General features: G+C 42.1%; 1 protein-coding gene across 6 annotated transcripts in view; it reads right to left on the bottom strand.

The window, feature by feature from the left end:
* The window catches only part of RUBCN (rubicon autophagy regulator), a 62,034-nt gene that overhangs the window by 9,389 nt on the left and 33,431 nt on the right, over positions 1 to 19,214 (bottom strand). For 2 of the 6 annotated variants that reach the window (XM_070370707.1, XM_070370682.1), the window contains exons 4-12: positions 17,949 to 18,108; positions 16,983 to 17,089; positions 15,784 to 15,937; positions 14,617 to 15,150; positions 11,007 to 11,102; positions 10,179 to 10,294; positions 9,043 to 9,250; positions 8,424 to 8,528; positions 6,262 to 6,336 (exon numbers count right to left, since the gene is read on the bottom strand). In XM_070370707.1, coding sequence (XP_070226808.1) covers positions 6,262 to 6,336; positions 8,424 to 8,528; positions 9,043 to 9,250; positions 10,179 to 10,294; positions 11,007 to 11,102; positions 14,617 to 15,150; positions 15,784 to 15,937; positions 16,983 to 17,089; positions 17,949 to 18,108 — 1,555 coding nt within the window. The remainder of the gene's footprint in view (positions 1 to 6,261; positions 6,337 to 8,423; positions 8,529 to 9,042; positions 9,251 to 10,178; positions 10,295 to 11,006; positions 11,103 to 14,616; positions 15,151 to 15,783; positions 15,938 to 16,982; positions 17,090 to 17,948; positions 18,109 to 19,214) is intronic. The other 4 variants (XM_070370686.1, XM_070370699.1, XM_005911134.2 and 1 more) reach the window with 4 other exon arrangements.

Raw genomic sequence — 19,214 nt, 5'->3', positions numbered from 1 at the left:
AGGAAAAAATGAAGCATCCTAAAGGCAAGCAGGGACATACTCTGTACCAAGCAGTGACAAACTACTCTAATTTCTCTCTCATCATTTAACCTCAAGCCCTCTTAAATTATAAATTCTCAGAAGTAAGAACTCTATCGAGCTCTTTTTTAATTTCAGAATCAGTACCCAGCACAGAATTTAGATCATAGAGGTTACTCATTAAATGTACATGGGATTGAAACTTTGCTTCTAATATCTGACTGCTAGTGGTATCAGCCCTGAATGTGAGAAGTCTTCCATGTCCTTAACAAAGTTTCATGGAAAGACTCCCTTCCTGTCTGGTGGCACAGGGAAGAAAAGAACTTCCCTATGGCTTGGCAACTCCCTGGAGATGCCTGGTAAACAACACATTTTTATGGAGCTATTTAACATGATCTTTACTAGAGAACTTGCAAACACAGTCTTGGGAAATTATGGCAGACTTTCCAAAGCCTGTTTACAATAAAGAATTTGAAGAGGGTTTCTAATAATGATATGATTAAATCTCTAGAGATCTCATCTACCCAAATAATTTTAATAGAGAGAAGGAAATATAGCATTCATGTTCCAGAAAGGCAGACAGAGCCTGTTCAAGTCATGGAAATAGGACTATTCTGATAAGTCTCATCCCTCACTTCCTTTGATGCCTCATGAAAAGACTTTTTCCTAATTAAACCTACACAGTGACCAATCTACTGCATTTAAGCCCCTAAATAGAGCACCAGGCTTAAATGACATCACTCTGCACTTGGCCATGGGTTGCTCAATTGTTCTTCATGTTTCCTCTGTACACATATATATTTGTATGGATCACTAGATTATAATATCTCCTTGTGAGGAAATGAGATCATGTCTAATTCTTCTGTTTAGCCCCCAAATACTTAATACAGTGGTCTGTATACAAGCATATACTCAAATAATATTCCTGGCCTTGAGGGCCAGGCTTCAAAGCTGTAAGTACAAGAGAGGAAAACTGAAACCTCTCAGCTTTCATATGCTCTTTAAGCATAGAAAACCTTAAGACAGCAACAAAATCTTTGACTAGTAAATAATGAATCCTATTTAACAAGTAAGTTCATGTATATCATATGCTCTGAATTTGCACCACCAAAATCCAGTTCCCAAGATACTGCTAGTCTGTATTCCATTCTAAATAGTGCTGTATTTCATTCTAAATAAAGCCCAAGAATACTGGAGTGGGTAGCCTATCCCTTCTCCAACAGATCTTCTTGACCCAGGAATTGAACCAGGGTCTCCTGCATTGCAGGCAAATTCTTTACCAATTGAGCTATCAAGGATGCCCTCTAAATAGTGCTATTGGAGGGGAAAAAATTCTAGGTAATAACAGATCTCAATAGACCACTGGGTTTGCAGTGCTGATCTGAGTAACACTAAACTGCCTTGGATTGTACGTAAGTCTTGCCTTGTCCTTAAAACCCTCAAAGAGCTTTGTACATGACAGGTTTTCAAAAAATATTTCCTAAATAATTGGCTCAAAGCAAAAAGCAAATTTCAGCCTGTTTAGGATAGAAAAGGAAAAAGAAGAGACAACCTTAGATATCCTTGAGTAAAGAGCTAACAGTTATTGCTGAGGGCCAGGCTACTAAGGAAAACATGGCATGCCAGAGAGGAGAGGTGGTGGACAATCCAAGGTTGCTGAAAACTACCCTCTTCATAAAAGCTAGTTAGCAGTTCTTCATCCTCATGTTCTTTGAGAGAAAAAAAGTCTTTGGAAAATAAAGTGAAGTCATACTTTATCCTGTTTCTTCATTTTTACCAGAGGTATAGTAACGTCCTAGCTAATCATGAATATTTCCAAGAGTGCAGAAGGTTACACAAGTTTGGAAGTGAGGATCTTACCCCAAGAGTGGAGAGAGAGAGGCAGTGCCTGATACCAGAGGGACATCACACCTGTCACTGGTCAGTGCCATGAAAGCCTTGTGGATACTAGGCCTCTGCTGCATCCTGCTCACTCTCCAGTCAATTCAAGCAGATGATAGCTTAGTGTGGTTGGAACACTAGCTGAAGATCTGGGTAAAAGTAGATCAGGGTCTAAGATAATTCAGGAGTAAAGAGAGAGAAGAAAGCTACTCAACTGAATGAGTTAAACGTACCCCAAATGAGAGCACTTTAGAAAGAAGTCTGAGAAGCTCTCCTTCCAAATGGAAGTTAACATAATTATGAAATATTTTATCAATTATTTAAGGATAATTGATAAATTCTTTAATGATTTCAAGTGTTTCTGATGCTTTAGATAGGATAAAGCTATTATTATGGACTGGGTAAGTTAAACGATATAAAAACAAACAACAACAAAATAATGACATGTTATAAGAATTTTTGTATGTCCAGACATGTGCATTGGAATGATCAGGGAAGAACTGGTTAAAATCCTGTACGCTAGCAAAATCTGCACATTTTTAAATAAAACAAGCAAGGCAGAAGAAGAGAGTCAACTTCAGAATTTACTGGGCAATCTGATGGGGGGGTTCAACCTGTTTTCCCTTCAGCAGATAAGGGGATATCCAACATTCAGAAATCCAACTCTAATGAATTTTCTGCAACTGCTGATTCAAGAGGAAACACTTTAAAATGGAGAACCACAATTACTCTTGTCTTAGAAGGAGAAAAAAATATATTATTAAAAGAGGGAGGGTGGGGAGGAGCAATTGATTACCTTGAATTGGATATAATTTTTAAACTTGCCAAAAATATAGTTCATGAACTTTCTTCATTATATATTGTAACAATTATCAATTTATTGCCTTTCGGCTCCAAACCTGCCCTTCTTTTTGTCTGCTCTGTGATAATGGAGTTGGATTGAAAACACTCATCTTTTGCCAGCTGGCACACTGCTAAGCTTTGCCAGCAGAGGGCACTGGAGAAACACTGGAGGAGGAAAGGGATTCTCTCGCTGCTTCTGGTATGCTCCCCTAAGCAGACTCCTGTAGTGCAAGTGACTCCCCAGGGTAAGCATGGCTTCAGAAGGCTGTGCAGCAGAGTGCCACTGGTGGTAGTTTTCATAAATGGCTTCCCTTGCACCTCCTGGGAAAGCTTCAGAGCAGGTGCTGCAGGCCTGGTACCTCCCAAGAACCACTTCCCCTTCCCCCAACACCCCTTGAGTTCTGAGGAACAACACTCCCTGGGGGCAGCCTCCCCCAGCACCCCAGAGAATGGTTTCCTGGTGAGGGTTGTTGGCATGGCAGCTTTCATGAACAACATCACCTGACACTCTCAGGGCAGCTCTGTAGCTTCAGAGAACTTCTCCACCATCCAGTGAGCAAGGAGGCCTGGACCTCAGCCTTGTGGGTATGGCCCTCTTCTACATTCCCTCCCTGTGGCCTCTACTTCGGCCCTAGAGATGGTGACTACTGCTTATATATGCTATTCTTGTATTCTTTAGAGTTCTCTTTACTCCTTTTGAGCCAGTCTCCCACTACTTCAATCTCCCACTAGAGTTAATGATTCTTTATATTAAATTTTCCCTATTCAAATTGTCATGTGGTGTCTGTCTCCTGAATGGACCCTGACTAGGTACATCTATGTGGAAGACTGAAATTCTAGAGAAAGGAAGATTAAAGAACTGATGAAATTGCAGTGGAAAAGGAAGAAGGAAGGAAAAAACGGAACTACAAAACCTAAAAAACCAAAGAAATTGAGAAAATTGCCTGGGATCAGGAGCCTGTGAAAGATATTGTATCGATTTGGCAGATACCATCAGAAGAAACAGATGACGTTAAAGAAGCCAGACACAAAAGATCACATACTGTATGACTGCATTTATATAAAATGTCCAGAAAAGGCAACTCTATAGAGATAGATTAGTGGTGGACTGGGGCTTGGGGTGTGAATGTAAAGTAACTATAAATGGTAAATTAACTATAAATGGGCATGAGAGGGATCTTACTGAGGATGATGGAAATGTTCTAAAACTAGAATATGGTGGTGGCTGACAACTTGGTACATTTACTAAAACTCAGTGAATTGTACACTTAAAGTAAGTGGATTTTGATATGTAATTATTCCTTAGTAAGATTGTTTTTTAAAAATGGAATAGATGTTAATGAATACTAAGCTTTCTATGATTACAAGTTTATATCCACTTTACTGCAAGGAAGAAGTAACTTTCAAATCTATTTCCTTCACAAACACTTCTGGCTCCATAAGGTCTACTTGCTGAAATAGGATCTAAGAAAGTGATCATTTTAATCAAAGTATTATAATTATGCAGAGTATTTATCATAGATGATGTCTACAGTATGATGCTTAAGTAACCTTCCTTTGATAGAATCCAAAGAGACCCTTCAATAGCATATATTACCCAAGGTGATCAAAAAGAAACCTCTAGACGTGATCAGAAAGATTGCTAATGAGAACTATACTGACATTTTTTAGAAAGACTTTTGTACTAGTGATAAACTTGCTTAAAGATCAGAAACAAATAAGAAAGAACAGAGAGCAATAAGGAAACCTAGAGCAGAGAAAAATGAACTGCAAATTATGCTTTCATAATTGGGAATCTGTGTGTAGAAAGTTAAATCACTACTTTGGAGACACTTTCCCACCAAGCCCTCAAAATGTGTGGGATAGTGGGTCACAAGAAAAAGTAGTACTTTAGTTGAAAAATAGTTCATATTCTTGGTTTATAAAAAATACTTTAAAGCACCCAAAATGGGGGAAGAAAGGATGCTAGGAAGACCAAATAAAAGTATGCTTGATGGCTAAAGCAGATTGAGTATGCTCCAATTAAGAAGTAGCTGACAGTCAGTAAATGCACATGCAACGGACTTTGGTTGTAAACATATCAGAAACCACTTTTTTTGTTTGATTTTTGGTTCTTTTTGTCACCCGGCATGTGGGGTCCTAGTTCCCCAACTGTCCCCAACCAGGGATTGAAACCATGTGAAATCTTAACCACTTGACCGCCAGGGAAGTCCCAGAAACCAGTTTAAAAGTGAGTTAGGGGAATTCCCTGGCAGTCCAGTGGTTAGGACTCAGAATTTTCACTGCTGGGGCTTAAGTGCCATCCCTTTCAGGTAACTAAGAGGCCACAAGCCACAGGTGTGGCCAAAAAAAAAAAAAAATGTGGCTTAGGATTGTTACTTCTCAAGTAAGACTATATTAGGATAAATTATAACAGTTTAGAAGTAAAAGGTCCCTAATTCCTTTTATTTCTCTAAATCTTAATTTAATCTTATACATATAATTATTTCAAATGCAAGTGGCTGACAATATTAAACTGCTAATTAAAATTTTAAATTAATAAAATAATTAACTATTAATTAAATTAATAAAAGCCTGAATTTTGTTGTTTGTGTGTTTTAAAGCCACTTTGAACATCCAACTGCTACTTGTTTTCGGTTAACCCCATCTACAGAAAGTCTACTTGTTTGGATCATAAGGCAGTTATTAAGACCAAACATTTGCAGCAGTAAGTCCTAATTGTAAACAAAGTAGGAGAAGAGGTAGCTTTCTGAAAGTTGGCTCTGCAAATTCAAAACTCTGAAGACTCGAAGCTTCTTCTATAGCATTCTATCTGACTTTTGCTGTCTAAATGTGTGTCAGTAACTTAGCTATAGGTTTGAATTATAATTTCTTCACCTGACCACTTCTTTCTACACTGTCCATTACCTCCATCAGCCACAATGACCATTAATCTAAAAGAATCTCTATAGAGAAGGATCAGCAAGGACAATCTCAGAGAAGAGGACTGTTGGACTCATATGAGGAAGAAGAAAAGGAGTATCTGAAAAAATGGGACAAATGAACTTATTTATAAAACAGAAACAGAGTCACAGATGTAGAAAACAAACTTATGGTAACTGGGAGGAAAGGGGTAGAGGGATTACCTGGGAGGTTGAGACTGACATATATACAGTACTATATATAAAATAGATAACTAATAAGGCCCTATTGTGCAGCACAGGGAACTCAGTATTCTGTAATAACCTATATGGGAAAACAATCTAAAAAAGAGCAGCTATTGTATATGTATAGCTGATTCACTCTGCTGTACAGCAGAAACTAACACAATGCTTTTAAGTCAACTATACTCCAATAAAAATTAAAGAAAAAGAAAAGAAGTGAATCATTTCTGGTTGGCTTAAGTTCGGTTTTCCCCAGACACTTCTCTATACCTTTTGGTTCTCATAACACTGACAAGTCACAGGTATGTACAAAAGCTGGTGCAAACATTCACATACATGCATGTATGAGCACACCCACGCTTCTAACACAGGCTACCTGAAAACAGCGAGGCCACTGACACTGAGAGTCCATTCTTTGACATGTGAGTCAGGTTAGATCCTTCACTACCATCTGTGTAATAATGATTATAAAAGGGGGTCTTTTAGTATTCAGACAGGAAGTAAATTGATGAGAATGACCGTTCTATACCACATGTTCCTGGAATCAGGACTTGACTTTTGCTCCAAATGCTAGCTGACACTGTTTTTAGAAATCTACATCCACAGTTAAGTTTTATATACATATATAAATTGTTATATTATATATTATATTGTTATTATTATTATATATATATATATAAATATATATATATACACACACACACACACACACACACATTGGTCTCTGTTCAGTTTCTGGCATAGAGCTCTTAGAAACTTTGAAATTTCCTAAGTGATAGGAATGTCTATTATTCATAATGAGCCCTTTCCATTAAATCTGAGTTTAAGTTAATCAGATGACTCCTGGGGCCACATAGACAACTTCAGGAAGGGGCTGGTTGCCAGAAGAAAAAAGTAATTATAATATTAGAATTTTTAGCCCCACCTCAGGAACTCAGTCACCAATGGCCAATGATTTAATCACCCATGCTTACTTAATGAACTTTGATAATGATGAGGTTTGGGAGAGCTTCCTGGTTGGTGAACAGGTCGATGTACTGGGAGAGTGGCATACCCTGACTCCATGGAGACAGAGGTTCCTGTCTCCATGGAGACACTGAGGACAGTGTCTCAGTGTCTGAGACACTGAGGAGCTGAGGACACTTTGGGACCTTGCCCTGTGAACTTCCCCTTCACATGACAACTCATTTGTATCCTTTATAATAAACTATAATCATAGAGTGCTTCCCCGAGTTCTACGAGTCATTCTACTTAATTATCAAAACTGAGCGGGGAGTTGTAGGAACTCCCCTAGGAGTTTGCAGCTGTAGGAACCCTGGGGGTTGCAGTTGGTCACAGAGAAGTACAGGCAGCCTGGTGACCCCACTGGCAGCTAGCATCTAAAGATGGAGCCGCCCCATGGGATTGAACCCTAGATCTGTGGGCTCTGTGCTAACTCCAGGAATTAGTGTCAGAACTGAAATGTAGGCCATTCAGTTGGCGTACAGAAAACTGGAGAATTGTTGGAAAACCACATACCAAAAAAAAAAAGTTTTAAGGGACTATCTATTATTGTTATAAAGAGAAATCAGAGGCATTAAGGAGAACAAAGAAGGAAGACTTTCCAAAGACCTGGAAAAATATACGTAAAAACTGTATTTCTGAATGGGGGAGAAACCCAGCTACCACACCTGCAGTTGAATGGGTTCTCAAAATTGGTATAAACAGGAAGTCAGAGCCTCATGCAATAAAAGATCTATTCATCATGTTACAATGGAGATCTATAGACACAATTCACCTCTATAAGAAAATTACTCTTGGTTCCAGTCATAGGGTGAGAGCTTATGTCCCTGAACTGTTTGGTTTTCTGTTTGTTCATTTGTTGGTTGCACTGATAGGAAGATGAAGAAATTTATGATTTTCAGGTATGGATTAACCCACTAATCATGGGTCAACCTGATTTAACACAACTGCCTTTCCAGATAAGAGCCCCTCCTCTTCTCTAAGCAGAAGCTCATAAGAATCTGTGATTCTGCTATGCAAATTAGCATGGCCAGGACAGAAAATAAAGCTCTACTTTGAAAAAAAAACTTGACATTTTCCCTCCATTTTGCTTTTTCCCTGCCATGGACTCTTTTTTACCTTTTCTCTTATGATTATAATAAAGCTCCTTTTAAACACTTTGAAACAATTTCATTTGTATTATGGGGCACAAGAGAATAGGAATCTAATTTCACGTAGGTGTGGGCCAGCTTTGGACTGCTAGGAGGAGAAATTAGAGCAAGAGTCTGACAGAAAGCTGCAATTGAGGAAGAAACTCCAGGGTGACATCAACAGCCAGCCCACTTCACTGGAACACTTCCTTTCAGTGTTCTTTTCTGCTTAAATGTTAAATAGGTTTTGTTTTTTTAACAAGAGAAGTTATCCCTTACAACAGCTGACAACATTCCATAATGAACTATACTGAAGACTCCCTATTTAGGGAAAGCTTCTCGGTCTATGATTCCAAACTGAAAGAAAGAGTTAATGAAAGCTCCCTTGAAAAGTGTTAAATCATACCTTGGATTTCAAATTCATCAACCTCATCATCAGCAGAGCCAGAGTCAGAGAACTGTGCTGAATCACGTGAACTGAACTGGGAGCTGCTGGAAGTGAGCCGAAAGCCTGTTAACATTAAAAAAAAAAAACAAAAAACAACAAAACAGTAATGAACAGGACAGAAAGAAGTGTCCGACACTTTCTAGGGTCACAGGAAAAGCAAACTGGTAGGACTTCAATAGAAAAGTAAACAGAAGCTTGACTGGCAGTTATGCTGGGGAAATGGAAACCAGCTCTCGTTTCCCTTTCTTGTTTCATCTCCTTAAAAGTTTCACATAAGCAGGAAGTACTGCTCTCTGGGAAGGGAATCTGCAACCAGTGGCCTCAGTTCTCCTCCTATCAGAAATCTATTTTTTGGAAGCTATGTCTGAGGTAGAACATAGATGAACTCCAGGACTCTGGTCTAGTAGAAAAAAAAAATCAGAACAACACAGAAAATCTTTCTGACAGCAGAGGAACCCTTGGCTTGGGTATAACATCTCATATGAACATATAAAGACAGAAAAGGAAGCCCACGAGGTACTATGTCTTATCCAGAAGCCCTCAAGGGGCAGGAACAGGCATTCACAGCCTCACTCACTTCCATGCTCCATCTCCTGGTACCCAGGGAGCAGGTTCTTGGTGCGGATCTGCTGGCGACGAAGGCGGATCTTTTGCTTCAGTTCCTGGATCTCCCTGTCACTGTCCTCCTCCCCTTCCTCCTCTTCTAGGCACTGGCTCATCATGTTGCACTTCATCAGCTCGATGGCAGCGATCAAGGACTCTGATATGCTGAAGTGGGCATTCTCCTGGGGAAGGAGAGCGCCAACAAGGGGACACCTCAGTGACTGGTCTCTTGGAAAGGAACTTCCAAGATGTGCACTGCTTCCATTCGAAACACCCAGAGGAAATGTACACTGCCACCAGAAAGAAAGCTGATGGCCAGAAAATCTGTTCCAGATTCTCTTTGCTCTTGTATCTGGCCATGCCCAGCCTTCCTGTCCCACTTTTCGCATAAAAATATGACAGAGAAGTCAAGTTTTTCCTAAACTGGCAGGCAGGTTCTTTACCAATAGTATCACCTGGGAAGCCCATAAAATGCTACAGGGACATTTTCTTTATTACATATCTGAGCCTTAGAACAAAATAGAGAAGCTGATTTCAGGGACAGTCTTTATCTAAGGTTCCAGGGTCAAGGTCATGTGACTAAAATTCAATGTTTCTTTCCCAAGGGAGTTTTTAAGGCAAGATCAGTAGTATTTTTGGACTCAGTGAGGAGCATAAGCTCCCTGAAGAGTTATCCAAGGATAGAACTTGTTGAGCTTATCTTTATGGTGACTTCTCTGTATTGTAGTCTACATGCATGTTATTGCTGTGCGCCCAAATCCTGTTTAGGACAAAAGACACCATACCCCTCTGGCTAGATCTCCCTGCTGCTGCTGCTGCTAAGTCGCTTCAGTCGTATCTGACTCTGTGCGACCCCATAGACGGCAGCCCATCAGGCTTCCCCGTCCTTGGGATTTTCCAGGCAAGAACACTAGAATGGGTTGCCATTTCCTTCTCCAATGCATGTAAGTGAAAAGTGAAAGTGAAGTCCCTCAGTCGTGTCTGACTCTTCTCGACCCCATGGACTGCAGCCTACCAGGCTCCTCCGTCCATGGGATTTTCTAGGCAAGAGTACTGGAGTGGGGTGCCATTGTCTTCATGGGCTTTTCAGTGGCTCCTTAGTGTCCTCACCTTTTCCAGGTCTGCACAACTGCCGAAGTCCTGCTCAGATAGGTAGCTGATAAGGGACTGTCCTTCTGATGGTCTTCGGAACATGCCTTCTCCTGAACACAGGTACTGACTGCCCTCTGTGGGAAAATGGAATGTGGATGTCAAAAGCTCTGGCTCTGAAAAGCAAATCTTCTTTACAGCCAAGCTTCTTTGAGAAATTTGATGATTTTACTGCTAAAGATGCTCACAAGTCTTTCCCAATAATAGGTTAGAAAGATGTCTACCTTCTAAAGCAGTTTCTCTGAATCTCAGAATCCCAAAGCACTAAGTGCCTAGGTTAGAGAATGGCAGAATAAATGGAGAGAGCCTGGAGACCATCCTTTGACCACCTAAATTTAAAGATGACTTACACATCCTCCTACCCACAAAAAAAACAAAAAAACAAAAAACCTGTGCTGCGAATCAGACAAGGAAACAAATGTCTTCTTCCTATGGATAATTTCAATGTGGAGTTTATCTTCTGGTCATTAGGCTCAGACACTCAAAGGCCTCTTTTCAAGGTCTCTCTCACCCACTCAGAGAGCCACTGTAGCTGGCTCACCAGACATTCACGGTGGTAGCACCCACAGCATGAGACGGTGGGACTCCTACAGCAGAGAGGAGCAAGAAAAAATGGTGGGGCCGTGTGATTTCTAGCACAGGGTTTGAAAATGATGAAGGGGAGGGTGAGACTGTATGGTGTGCGCCCTCCACAGAGCTAAGATGAGCCATACAGCTCAGAGCGTGGCAGGCACGGGGGGAGCACAGCAAAGACACGACTGCAGCCTGGCCTTCCTAGTGCTCACTTACCATACTCCATGTACAGAGAGCTGGGTGTGCTGACTTCACTGCTTTGACCAGAGTAGGACAAGGGGCCTCTCAACTTCGACTTATCACTGCAGGATTCTAGTGTCAGTGGCCACCAGGGAGTAAAAACACACATACGAGGTGAGCAACACATATATTCCCAACCTTGGAGTTTCAACATCTAACAGCTCCCATTCCCCACGCCCTCCCGGACAGGAGAGAGGGGCACACCAATAGGACACAATCCAAGAATGCAGGAACACACGGAGGAAGGGAGGTGGGAAGTCAGTGTATTCTAAGGAGAAAAGAGAGAAAACGAGACCCGGAAGGCAGCAACACAGGCGAAAAAGAAATCAACATGGATTCATGATCGGTTCTTTCCTCTTCCATCTTCTTACCAAGTGTTTCAGGAATATCAGCCAATGTCTGCCCTCTTGATTAACCAGTTTAGAAAACAGTCCTCACAAACACATTGCAACTTTTCTGATCCCTTGACACCAGACTTTAGAACAATATCAAAGGGTTAAAGTCTCTAAAAAAAATACTAGGATATGGCCTCTCTTGAGCCTGAAATATAAATTTGTCATACTTACAAATTGAACCTATTTTTGAACTGGCAGAACAACAAAATAACACCCAGCAATACCCTTAAAAGAAGCATCAAAACAATGCTAGAGAAGCCAAGGATGATGGCCCTGTAACCAAGGGGCTCAGCCCCAGGGCTGTGGACTCAGCCTTCCTGGAAAAGGAAGGGAGGGGTTTCAAAAGAAGGTTACAAGGTAGGAAGTGTCTGGGTAGAAGTTTTCAAGGAATGTTGAGAACTGAAAGGGGAGGAACAGCTGCAGGCATGGTTTGCAGGAAATGGAAACTGATCTTCTCCAAAGGGAAACACAAAATTTCCCAGCGCCACAGAAGGACGAGCAGGCAGAAAAGCAGGTGGGTGCCTGAGAAATGAGCAGGATGTGCTGGGAGAATGAATGACTGAGCAGCATCCAACCCATTTCCCTGACAGATGGTGCCAATCTGTCAACTGCTCCTCTCACAAAAAATGCTCCTACATGGTAAGCAATAACTCCGTGTTCCCCTGGTGGCCCTGGCAGTGGGCTCTGCTCCTCACTACACACCAGCAGTGACCGTGATGTCATGGTGAGAAATCATGACAGAGACAACCTCTGAGGTCCCTAGTCAAAATCAGTGCACAACACACACTCCAATACCAGCACCCTGTTCATTTACCAGGAAAACCCTAGTACAGAGGGAAGGATGATGTATGCGAGAAGCTGCATATGAAAAGGCTGTCCAGCTTTGCTCACTGACCTCACTACCTCCTGATGCTGCCCATTCAACTGATTAGCTCTAATTCTCAGAACTTCCTCATACTGACTTGAAATCTGTCATCTCACAGTTTCTCATCTCCTTAAGGGCAATGCTCTTCTAAACAAAAGTCTTGCAGGCTTGTCTCTCTTTACCCTCTTTGCCAGTGTCTTCAGCCATTCATCATTTTCCGTTCACCCTCACCACTCTGCCTTGCAGACACATTCCAGCATCAGTATCTCCATGCATTATGTACCCAGAATGGAACACACATGCAGTTTGAATACCACTGTGAAAACCAAAGACACAGACTTAAGTCACTAGAAAAATCTTGTGCAATGGCTGGAATGAAGGGGTAGGGCTGGGGGAGATGGAATTTACAGGGGAAGGAAGACAGATAAAAGAAAAAGGAAACAGGGGAATCCAGGCGAGGCAAAAACGTGCACTCATATCCAAGATCACAGAAAGAGGAGAAAACATATTCTGGTGTTAATTCAAGGAAAATAAAGTAATTCATAATAAATATTCAGTTATAAGAAAAATTCTGCCATTGATTCATCATGATGTCTTAACAAATAGCAGGCCTCAGTTTCACCTCTAGGCAATACGGGATTGACAAGTATGAATTCTACCTCCCAAAAGCTGCTGAGAGAAGGAACAAGGCATTTGGAAGTCATAAGCAGAAAACATATCACATAAAAATATTGGTATCATTTTACGACCAGGTCCAAGCATCACAGCAGGACCAGACTAGCCAGGCTTGATTGACACCAGAATGGAAAAGGAAGCTCTGCACTAGGCAAGATGGTCACAGAGGAGCAAAAGGAGACAGGGGGTGGTGGACAGAGAGGAGGAGGACTGGCTCCCAAACCTGCAATGGGATCTTCAACTATAATGGTGATATTCCTGGGGCCTCCTGTATGTAGACAGACAGGTGCAGAGGAGAGTCCAGAAAACAAGAACAGAGAGTGAGAAAAAGAGTGTCTTTTTATCCAGCAAAGGTGGGGGTGTAACTCCTGAGAGGGAACCCTAGTACAGACAGAGTGATGGCACGTATGAGAAGATGCACAGGACCCATACTCCCTCAGACCCTCCTGCTTAGGTTTTCTCTGGCTCCCTTTTCCAATGCAGGTTACTGTGGTTTCTGGAATCCACATGGATTCAAGAATGGGGAGAGGGGAGTTTTACATGCTCAAAGGCCAGCAACCTGCAGTACAGCAGACACCGCATCTGCTCTAGGAGATGTGAAGTAAGGGTCTAACCTATGCAGTCTTCACATCTAAGAAGGCTCATGGGAAGACAGACTTTGAATTGGAGGTTTCTTGGTTTCTGAACCAGTTCCAATGAGCCAACCCACATTCTTGAGGGGAAAACAGAGACAAAAGTTTGCAATTCAGAAGTTTCAGATGAGGGCCTTAGCTCTTACCTTTTAGAAATTATAAACAGAAATCAACAGCAGCTCTAGTTGTAAAGAATATCTTCCTTTTATGCTCTTAATTTTTTCTGCTTTATTTTGATATTTTATATCCAAAGCTTTTCCACCCAGAAATGGATTTCAGCACAAAGGTCCATGTTCCACTTGCTTTTATGGAGATGTTCTTACAAATGAAACCTAACCAAAGACTGCCAGATACCAACAACCTAGGAAAGATGATGGCAGGGAAACACTAAAAGCAGTGACACCCCCCTTGGCCGTGCCTGGGGTGCTCTCTGCTAGCAGCTGGTGTTTGTGTGAGGGTGGTCCCAGGAGCCAAGGCCTCCTTATCCAACTGCCTTTCAGCCTGAATTACTGATGCAGCGGTCAGCGCACCTACTTGTTTACTAGGTCCTGTCACCGGACACTCACTACATCTCTAGTGTTAATCAGGGAACCCTAGTATCAGTTTGCCTCTCTCTTATTGTTATTATATTCTGACCAAACTTCTCAGGGAAGGAATTTAACAGGATTATTTTTAAAGCTCATTAGTACTTCCCCTCTGTCTGAGAGACACATTTAAAACTTAGACTATGATTAGTCACATTATCCTCTGATGCTAAAGAATTATGAAAGAATCCAAGAAAACACTTACTATTTAGCAATGTATAAACGAACAAACGTAAGTATCCTCAGAGAGATTCTGGATTTAGATATCCACATTATATTACAAACTTCTCTTTTTCACTATAAGCAGGATACTCTTCATATCTTCAGAAACATAACTTCTCTTCCTGCCATTTGAAGACCCTTAAGAACAAATCTCCCTTCCACCGGAAATTCCGGAGGCCACCTTTCTGACATGCGGTTGGTGGTTCTCATTACCTGGGGCTCCTCTGGAGGCAATGTTGGTGTCCGAATGGGAGCGAGTATGGCTCTTCTTTGTTCCTCCGGTGACAGTGAGCGTTTGCCCCTCTGAGAAGCTAGATCTGCGAAGGACACTGGACAACTGGCTCTGCCTACCTCCCTCCTGGTCCCCTAGAGAAGAAGCAGCAGAGTCTGGCTTCTGAGAGCTGCTGGAGGAGAACAAATTGGAGCTGCTGCTCTCAGTATTGCTGCTGTGACTCTGACAGCTGGCGGTCCGACCCCGGGGGTCCTGGTTGCCAATGGCCAGGTACTCAGGCCCCTCGCTGGCATCACTTGGGGAGTCATTCTGGCTGCTGACCCAGGATGCTTCCAAGGGGCTGGTCAGAGTGCTGGAGCTCATCTCATTGGGGGTCGAGGGGGAGTCCTTGGCTAATGCAGTGATTGGAAGGAGAGGGTCTAGGACGGTTTGATCCTCTGCTGCTGAGACAGGCCCTCTGCTTTCTTGAGGTTTTCGGGGCGGGCCAGAGAGTGAAAAGGAAGTAGATCTTCTTTCTAGGATATGAAAAGAAAGAGAAGGGAAAGGTGAGCTGGGAGCTTTTGAGCTGGTATGTATGAAGGGCTTCTCCATAGCTAAGGACTGAACTCCCTAAATTGGGGTGCCCAGGACATATGATGTCACCTCAAAAAAGGTTAAGTCATTCAAAGTAAGTAAAAATTCACTGAGAAGCAGCTAAGCCAAAAGCATGAGCTCTTGAGACAGTGGCTTCTTTGCCTACCAGTATGCATTCCCCATCTATAAAATGAGCAATAATAATAATACCTACCTCATAGGACTGTTTTGAGGATTAAATGAGATAATATACACAAACTGCTGGCAACAGAGCCTGACATGTGGCAGGAACTGAAGAAATGTTAGCTATTATTATTGAAATGCCTTCTTGGTGATGTGGATTAGAAACCCAGGGGAAACTAAAAACATCTCTTTTCTCTGTTACTTTAATGATTCTACTGTATTATCTTAGGCTAGTTGCTATATCCTCTTTAAGACTTCCATACTGAGACATGAAGTGTGACAAACTGCACTGACCAGAGGTTCTATTATAGCCAGTGGGTGAGCAACCACTATGTCCTCTGTTTTCCAAGGCTGGAGATACATGTCTTCACAATCCCTCACTGCCCTCATACCTAAGCTGTGGTGGGGGATTTGGTGGAGACTGGAGAAGGACCCAAAGTAGGAATGCTGACCACTGTTGGTTGAAGGAGTATATGCGGAACCAGGCAGAGCTGTCAGGCTCTGGCTCTTTGTCACCAGGAGTGGGCTCTCATGCTTTCTGGCAAACTATGGAAAAAAAAAAAAGTGTCAGAATCAAGGATAGTGGCCCTCAGAGGAAAAGCACAGTATTACAGAAACACTGGCAGAAACTGGCCTTTGGCAGCAGGTTTGAACTGCAGCCAGGACCTGTAGAGACAGCACAGGTACCCTCTACCACAGCACACAACTTTGAAATCTCAAAGTCTTGGCAAACATCACGGCTTCTGCAGCTGGAATCCTAGGTGATCAGACCAGAAGTGCTTTATCATGAAGGCAATATAGTAAAGGGCTTAAGTCTATGAACGAGAAGTCAGAAGTCAGACACACTGGGGCTCAAAGCCAGGCCCTATCACAAATTATTTGGTCCAAACTTTGGGCAAATGATTTACCTACTCTGTCCCTCAGTGGCCTCCTTTATAAAATGAGATTAATGTCTACTTTACAGAGTTGTGAGGATTAAATGAGATGACACATGTATTGTGCATAGCACCATGACTGGCATGTAGAGAATATTCAATAGGTGGCAAGCAAGAATCAAAATTTTAAAACCAGGAGAGATAGGGGATCCCTCCACAAGAGAAAGAGGGCTTGTGACTCCATTCTAGCCGAGGCACTGATATTAGTGATGGGACGAGTGACCTGGAGAGTGAAAAATAAGCAACACAAAATAACAAAATTTCCTTGGAGAAAATGATTCTACGTTACATTAGGCTGCACTACATCTGATGCTCTAGCTACAGTCAGCTTGATTCACCATCATCCCTCTGCCGTTTTCTCAAGCCTGCCCTTCAGGAGGTGCTTACTCAAACTAAAGATTTTTTAAGGATGAAAAAAAAAAAAAAAAACAGACAACTCCCTCCTCAAACAGACCTAAGCTTACTTACAAATAGGCTTTTCACTGCAACATATACTTAATGGTACCTCCTCTTCTTTTCTAAGTTTTCTGTTTGTTTTTAATGAGAGCCTTGCAGCTCATAATTGCCCGAGTGAAGTAGTTTGCTACACAGGGTTATATTATGGTGAGGTCTAGGAGGCCAGAAGACAGACACTGATAATTCCTTGCCCCCTTTACCATAGAAGCATCGATCTGAGCCAGCAGGCGAGGGTTGTTCTGTTCCACTGCTTCCAGGCACTGGAGCATGGCCGTGACATGGGCATCGCTTAGCAGGAAAGCAGTATCTGGGGAGAGAAAACTACTGCAGTGACAGAGCCCCTTAGGGAGAACTTCAGCCTCCCTATGTGGCCCTGGGAGAAGGTCAGGGAAGGAGAGAGGGAAAAGGCAAAGATAAGGAGAATCATATCACTGTGGGTAGAGGGAAACCAGGGACAAATAAAGTACAGGAGAGGCTAAGTCATGTGCAGTATAGCAAAGAGGCCATGACAAGAGGCTACAAAATCAGAAAGACCCAGATATGATCTCTGGCTTTGGGTGATTCTGGCCAATCACCTGACCTCCTTTGAGCTCTGCTTCTCTGATTAGAAAACAGGGGTATTAATACCCAACTCTCAGGGTTACTGTTAAGTGCGTATGTATAAAAAAATAGATAACACTGACTAGAACATAGAAAACTCTCAGTAAATAGTATAAATTCTTTTATTAATGCTTTTTATTGTGGTAAAAGCCACATAATATAAAACTTACTATTTAACCATATTTAACTATCCAGGCCAGGGGCACTAAATACATTCACATTGTTGTGCAACTCTCACCATCATCTCTCTCCCCTATCACTTTCCTAAATTGAAACTCTGTCCACATTAAGACACTCTAAGTCCTCATTCTCCCTTCCTACCCGCCATAGTAGTTATTCTTATTGATCTGTGTGTATAAGAGTAGGGAAATACCTTAACATAGAGCGTGACTGTATTTTACATAAGATGTTAGAGAGAAGACTAGATACATATTTCTGATTAGAATCTCTGTGATATCAAGTAAAAGTATGAGACCCCAGGGTAAGAGTGGGTCTATAAAGAATAGTAAAGTGAAGGAGAATGAGGAAGTCCATGCAGCAATCCTGGAGAGGTAACCTCTACCTACCTGTGTAGAATTTTCTGATGTACTGCCTGTCCCCCAGCAGAGGTCGGAGCTGGGCTGAGAGGCAGTGGCACTGCAGGCTGTGCTGCAGCCACAGCTCAGCCACGGCACGCTCACTCACACCATCCGTGCTGCTCTGGCCATTCTCGTGCAAGCTGATAAACTGAGAGCAAAGAAGCATGAGTCAAAATATACATCCTGATCAATCCAGCAAAGTTGAGGCCTAATGGCATGAAAACTAAACTGAGCAAGGTCAGAGGAGTTAATCAGAGGTATTTACCCTCCAGCTAGCATCTAGATGTTGTAGAGGAAGGAGAAGGAGGGAAGAGATTAATGGCCCTGCTGCTGGTGTGGACCACTGGAAAGGGACTAAGCAGTTAAGACATAATATGCAGCTCCAGGAGAGGACAAAGCTGCTACATCTGTCTCTTTATGTTCTAACTCCAAAGAGGCATCTATTCCGGGATATTCAGAGGAAAAATGAACTTGACCCCCAGGGTTCTCTCATAGAGTCTTCTATTTCAGGTATCCAGGTCAACAAACAACAGTTAGAACTAGACACGGAACAATGGACTGGTTCCAAATTAGGAAAGGAAGACATCAAGGCTGCACACTGTCACCCTGCTTATTTAACTTATATGCAGAATGATGCCAGGCTGGATGAAGTACAAGCTGGAATCAAGATTGCTGGGAAAAATATCAATAACCTTAGATATGCAGACACCACCCTTATGGCAGAAAGCGAAGAAGAACTAAAGAGCCTCTTGATGAAGGTGAAAGAGGAGAGGAAGAAAGCTGACTTAAAACTCAACATTCAAAAAACGAATATCGTGGCATTCGGTCCCATCACTTCATGGCAAATAGATGGGGGAAAAAATGGAAACAGTAACAGACTTATTTTCTTGGGCTCCAAAATCACTGTAGATGGTGACTGCAGCCATGAAATTAAAAGATGCTTGCTCCTTGGAAGAAAAGTTATGACCAACCTAGACATCATATTAAAAAGCAGAGACATTACTTTGCCAACAAAGGTCCATCTAGTCAAAGCTATGGTTTTTCCAGTAGTCATGTATGGATGTAAGCTAGACTATAAAGAAAGCTGGGCGCCAAAGATTTGATGCTTTTGAACTGTGGTGTTGGAGAAGACTCTTGAGAGTCTCTTGGACTGCAAGGAGATCCAAACAGTCAATCCTAAAAGAAATCAGTCCTGAATACTCTTTTAAAGGACTGATGCTGAAACTGAAACTCCAATACTTTGGCCACCTGATG

Source organism: Bos mutus, chromosome 1, assembly GCF_027580195.1.
Source record: "Bos mutus isolate GX-2022 chromosome 1, NWIPB_WYAK_1.1, whole genome shotgun sequence".
NCBI classification, from domain to species: Eukaryota; Metazoa; Chordata; class Mammalia; order Artiodactyla; family Bovidae; genus Bos; species Bos mutus.
Note: the sequence above shows the minus strand (reverse complement) of the source record. Positions and strands in the feature narration are given on the sequence as shown.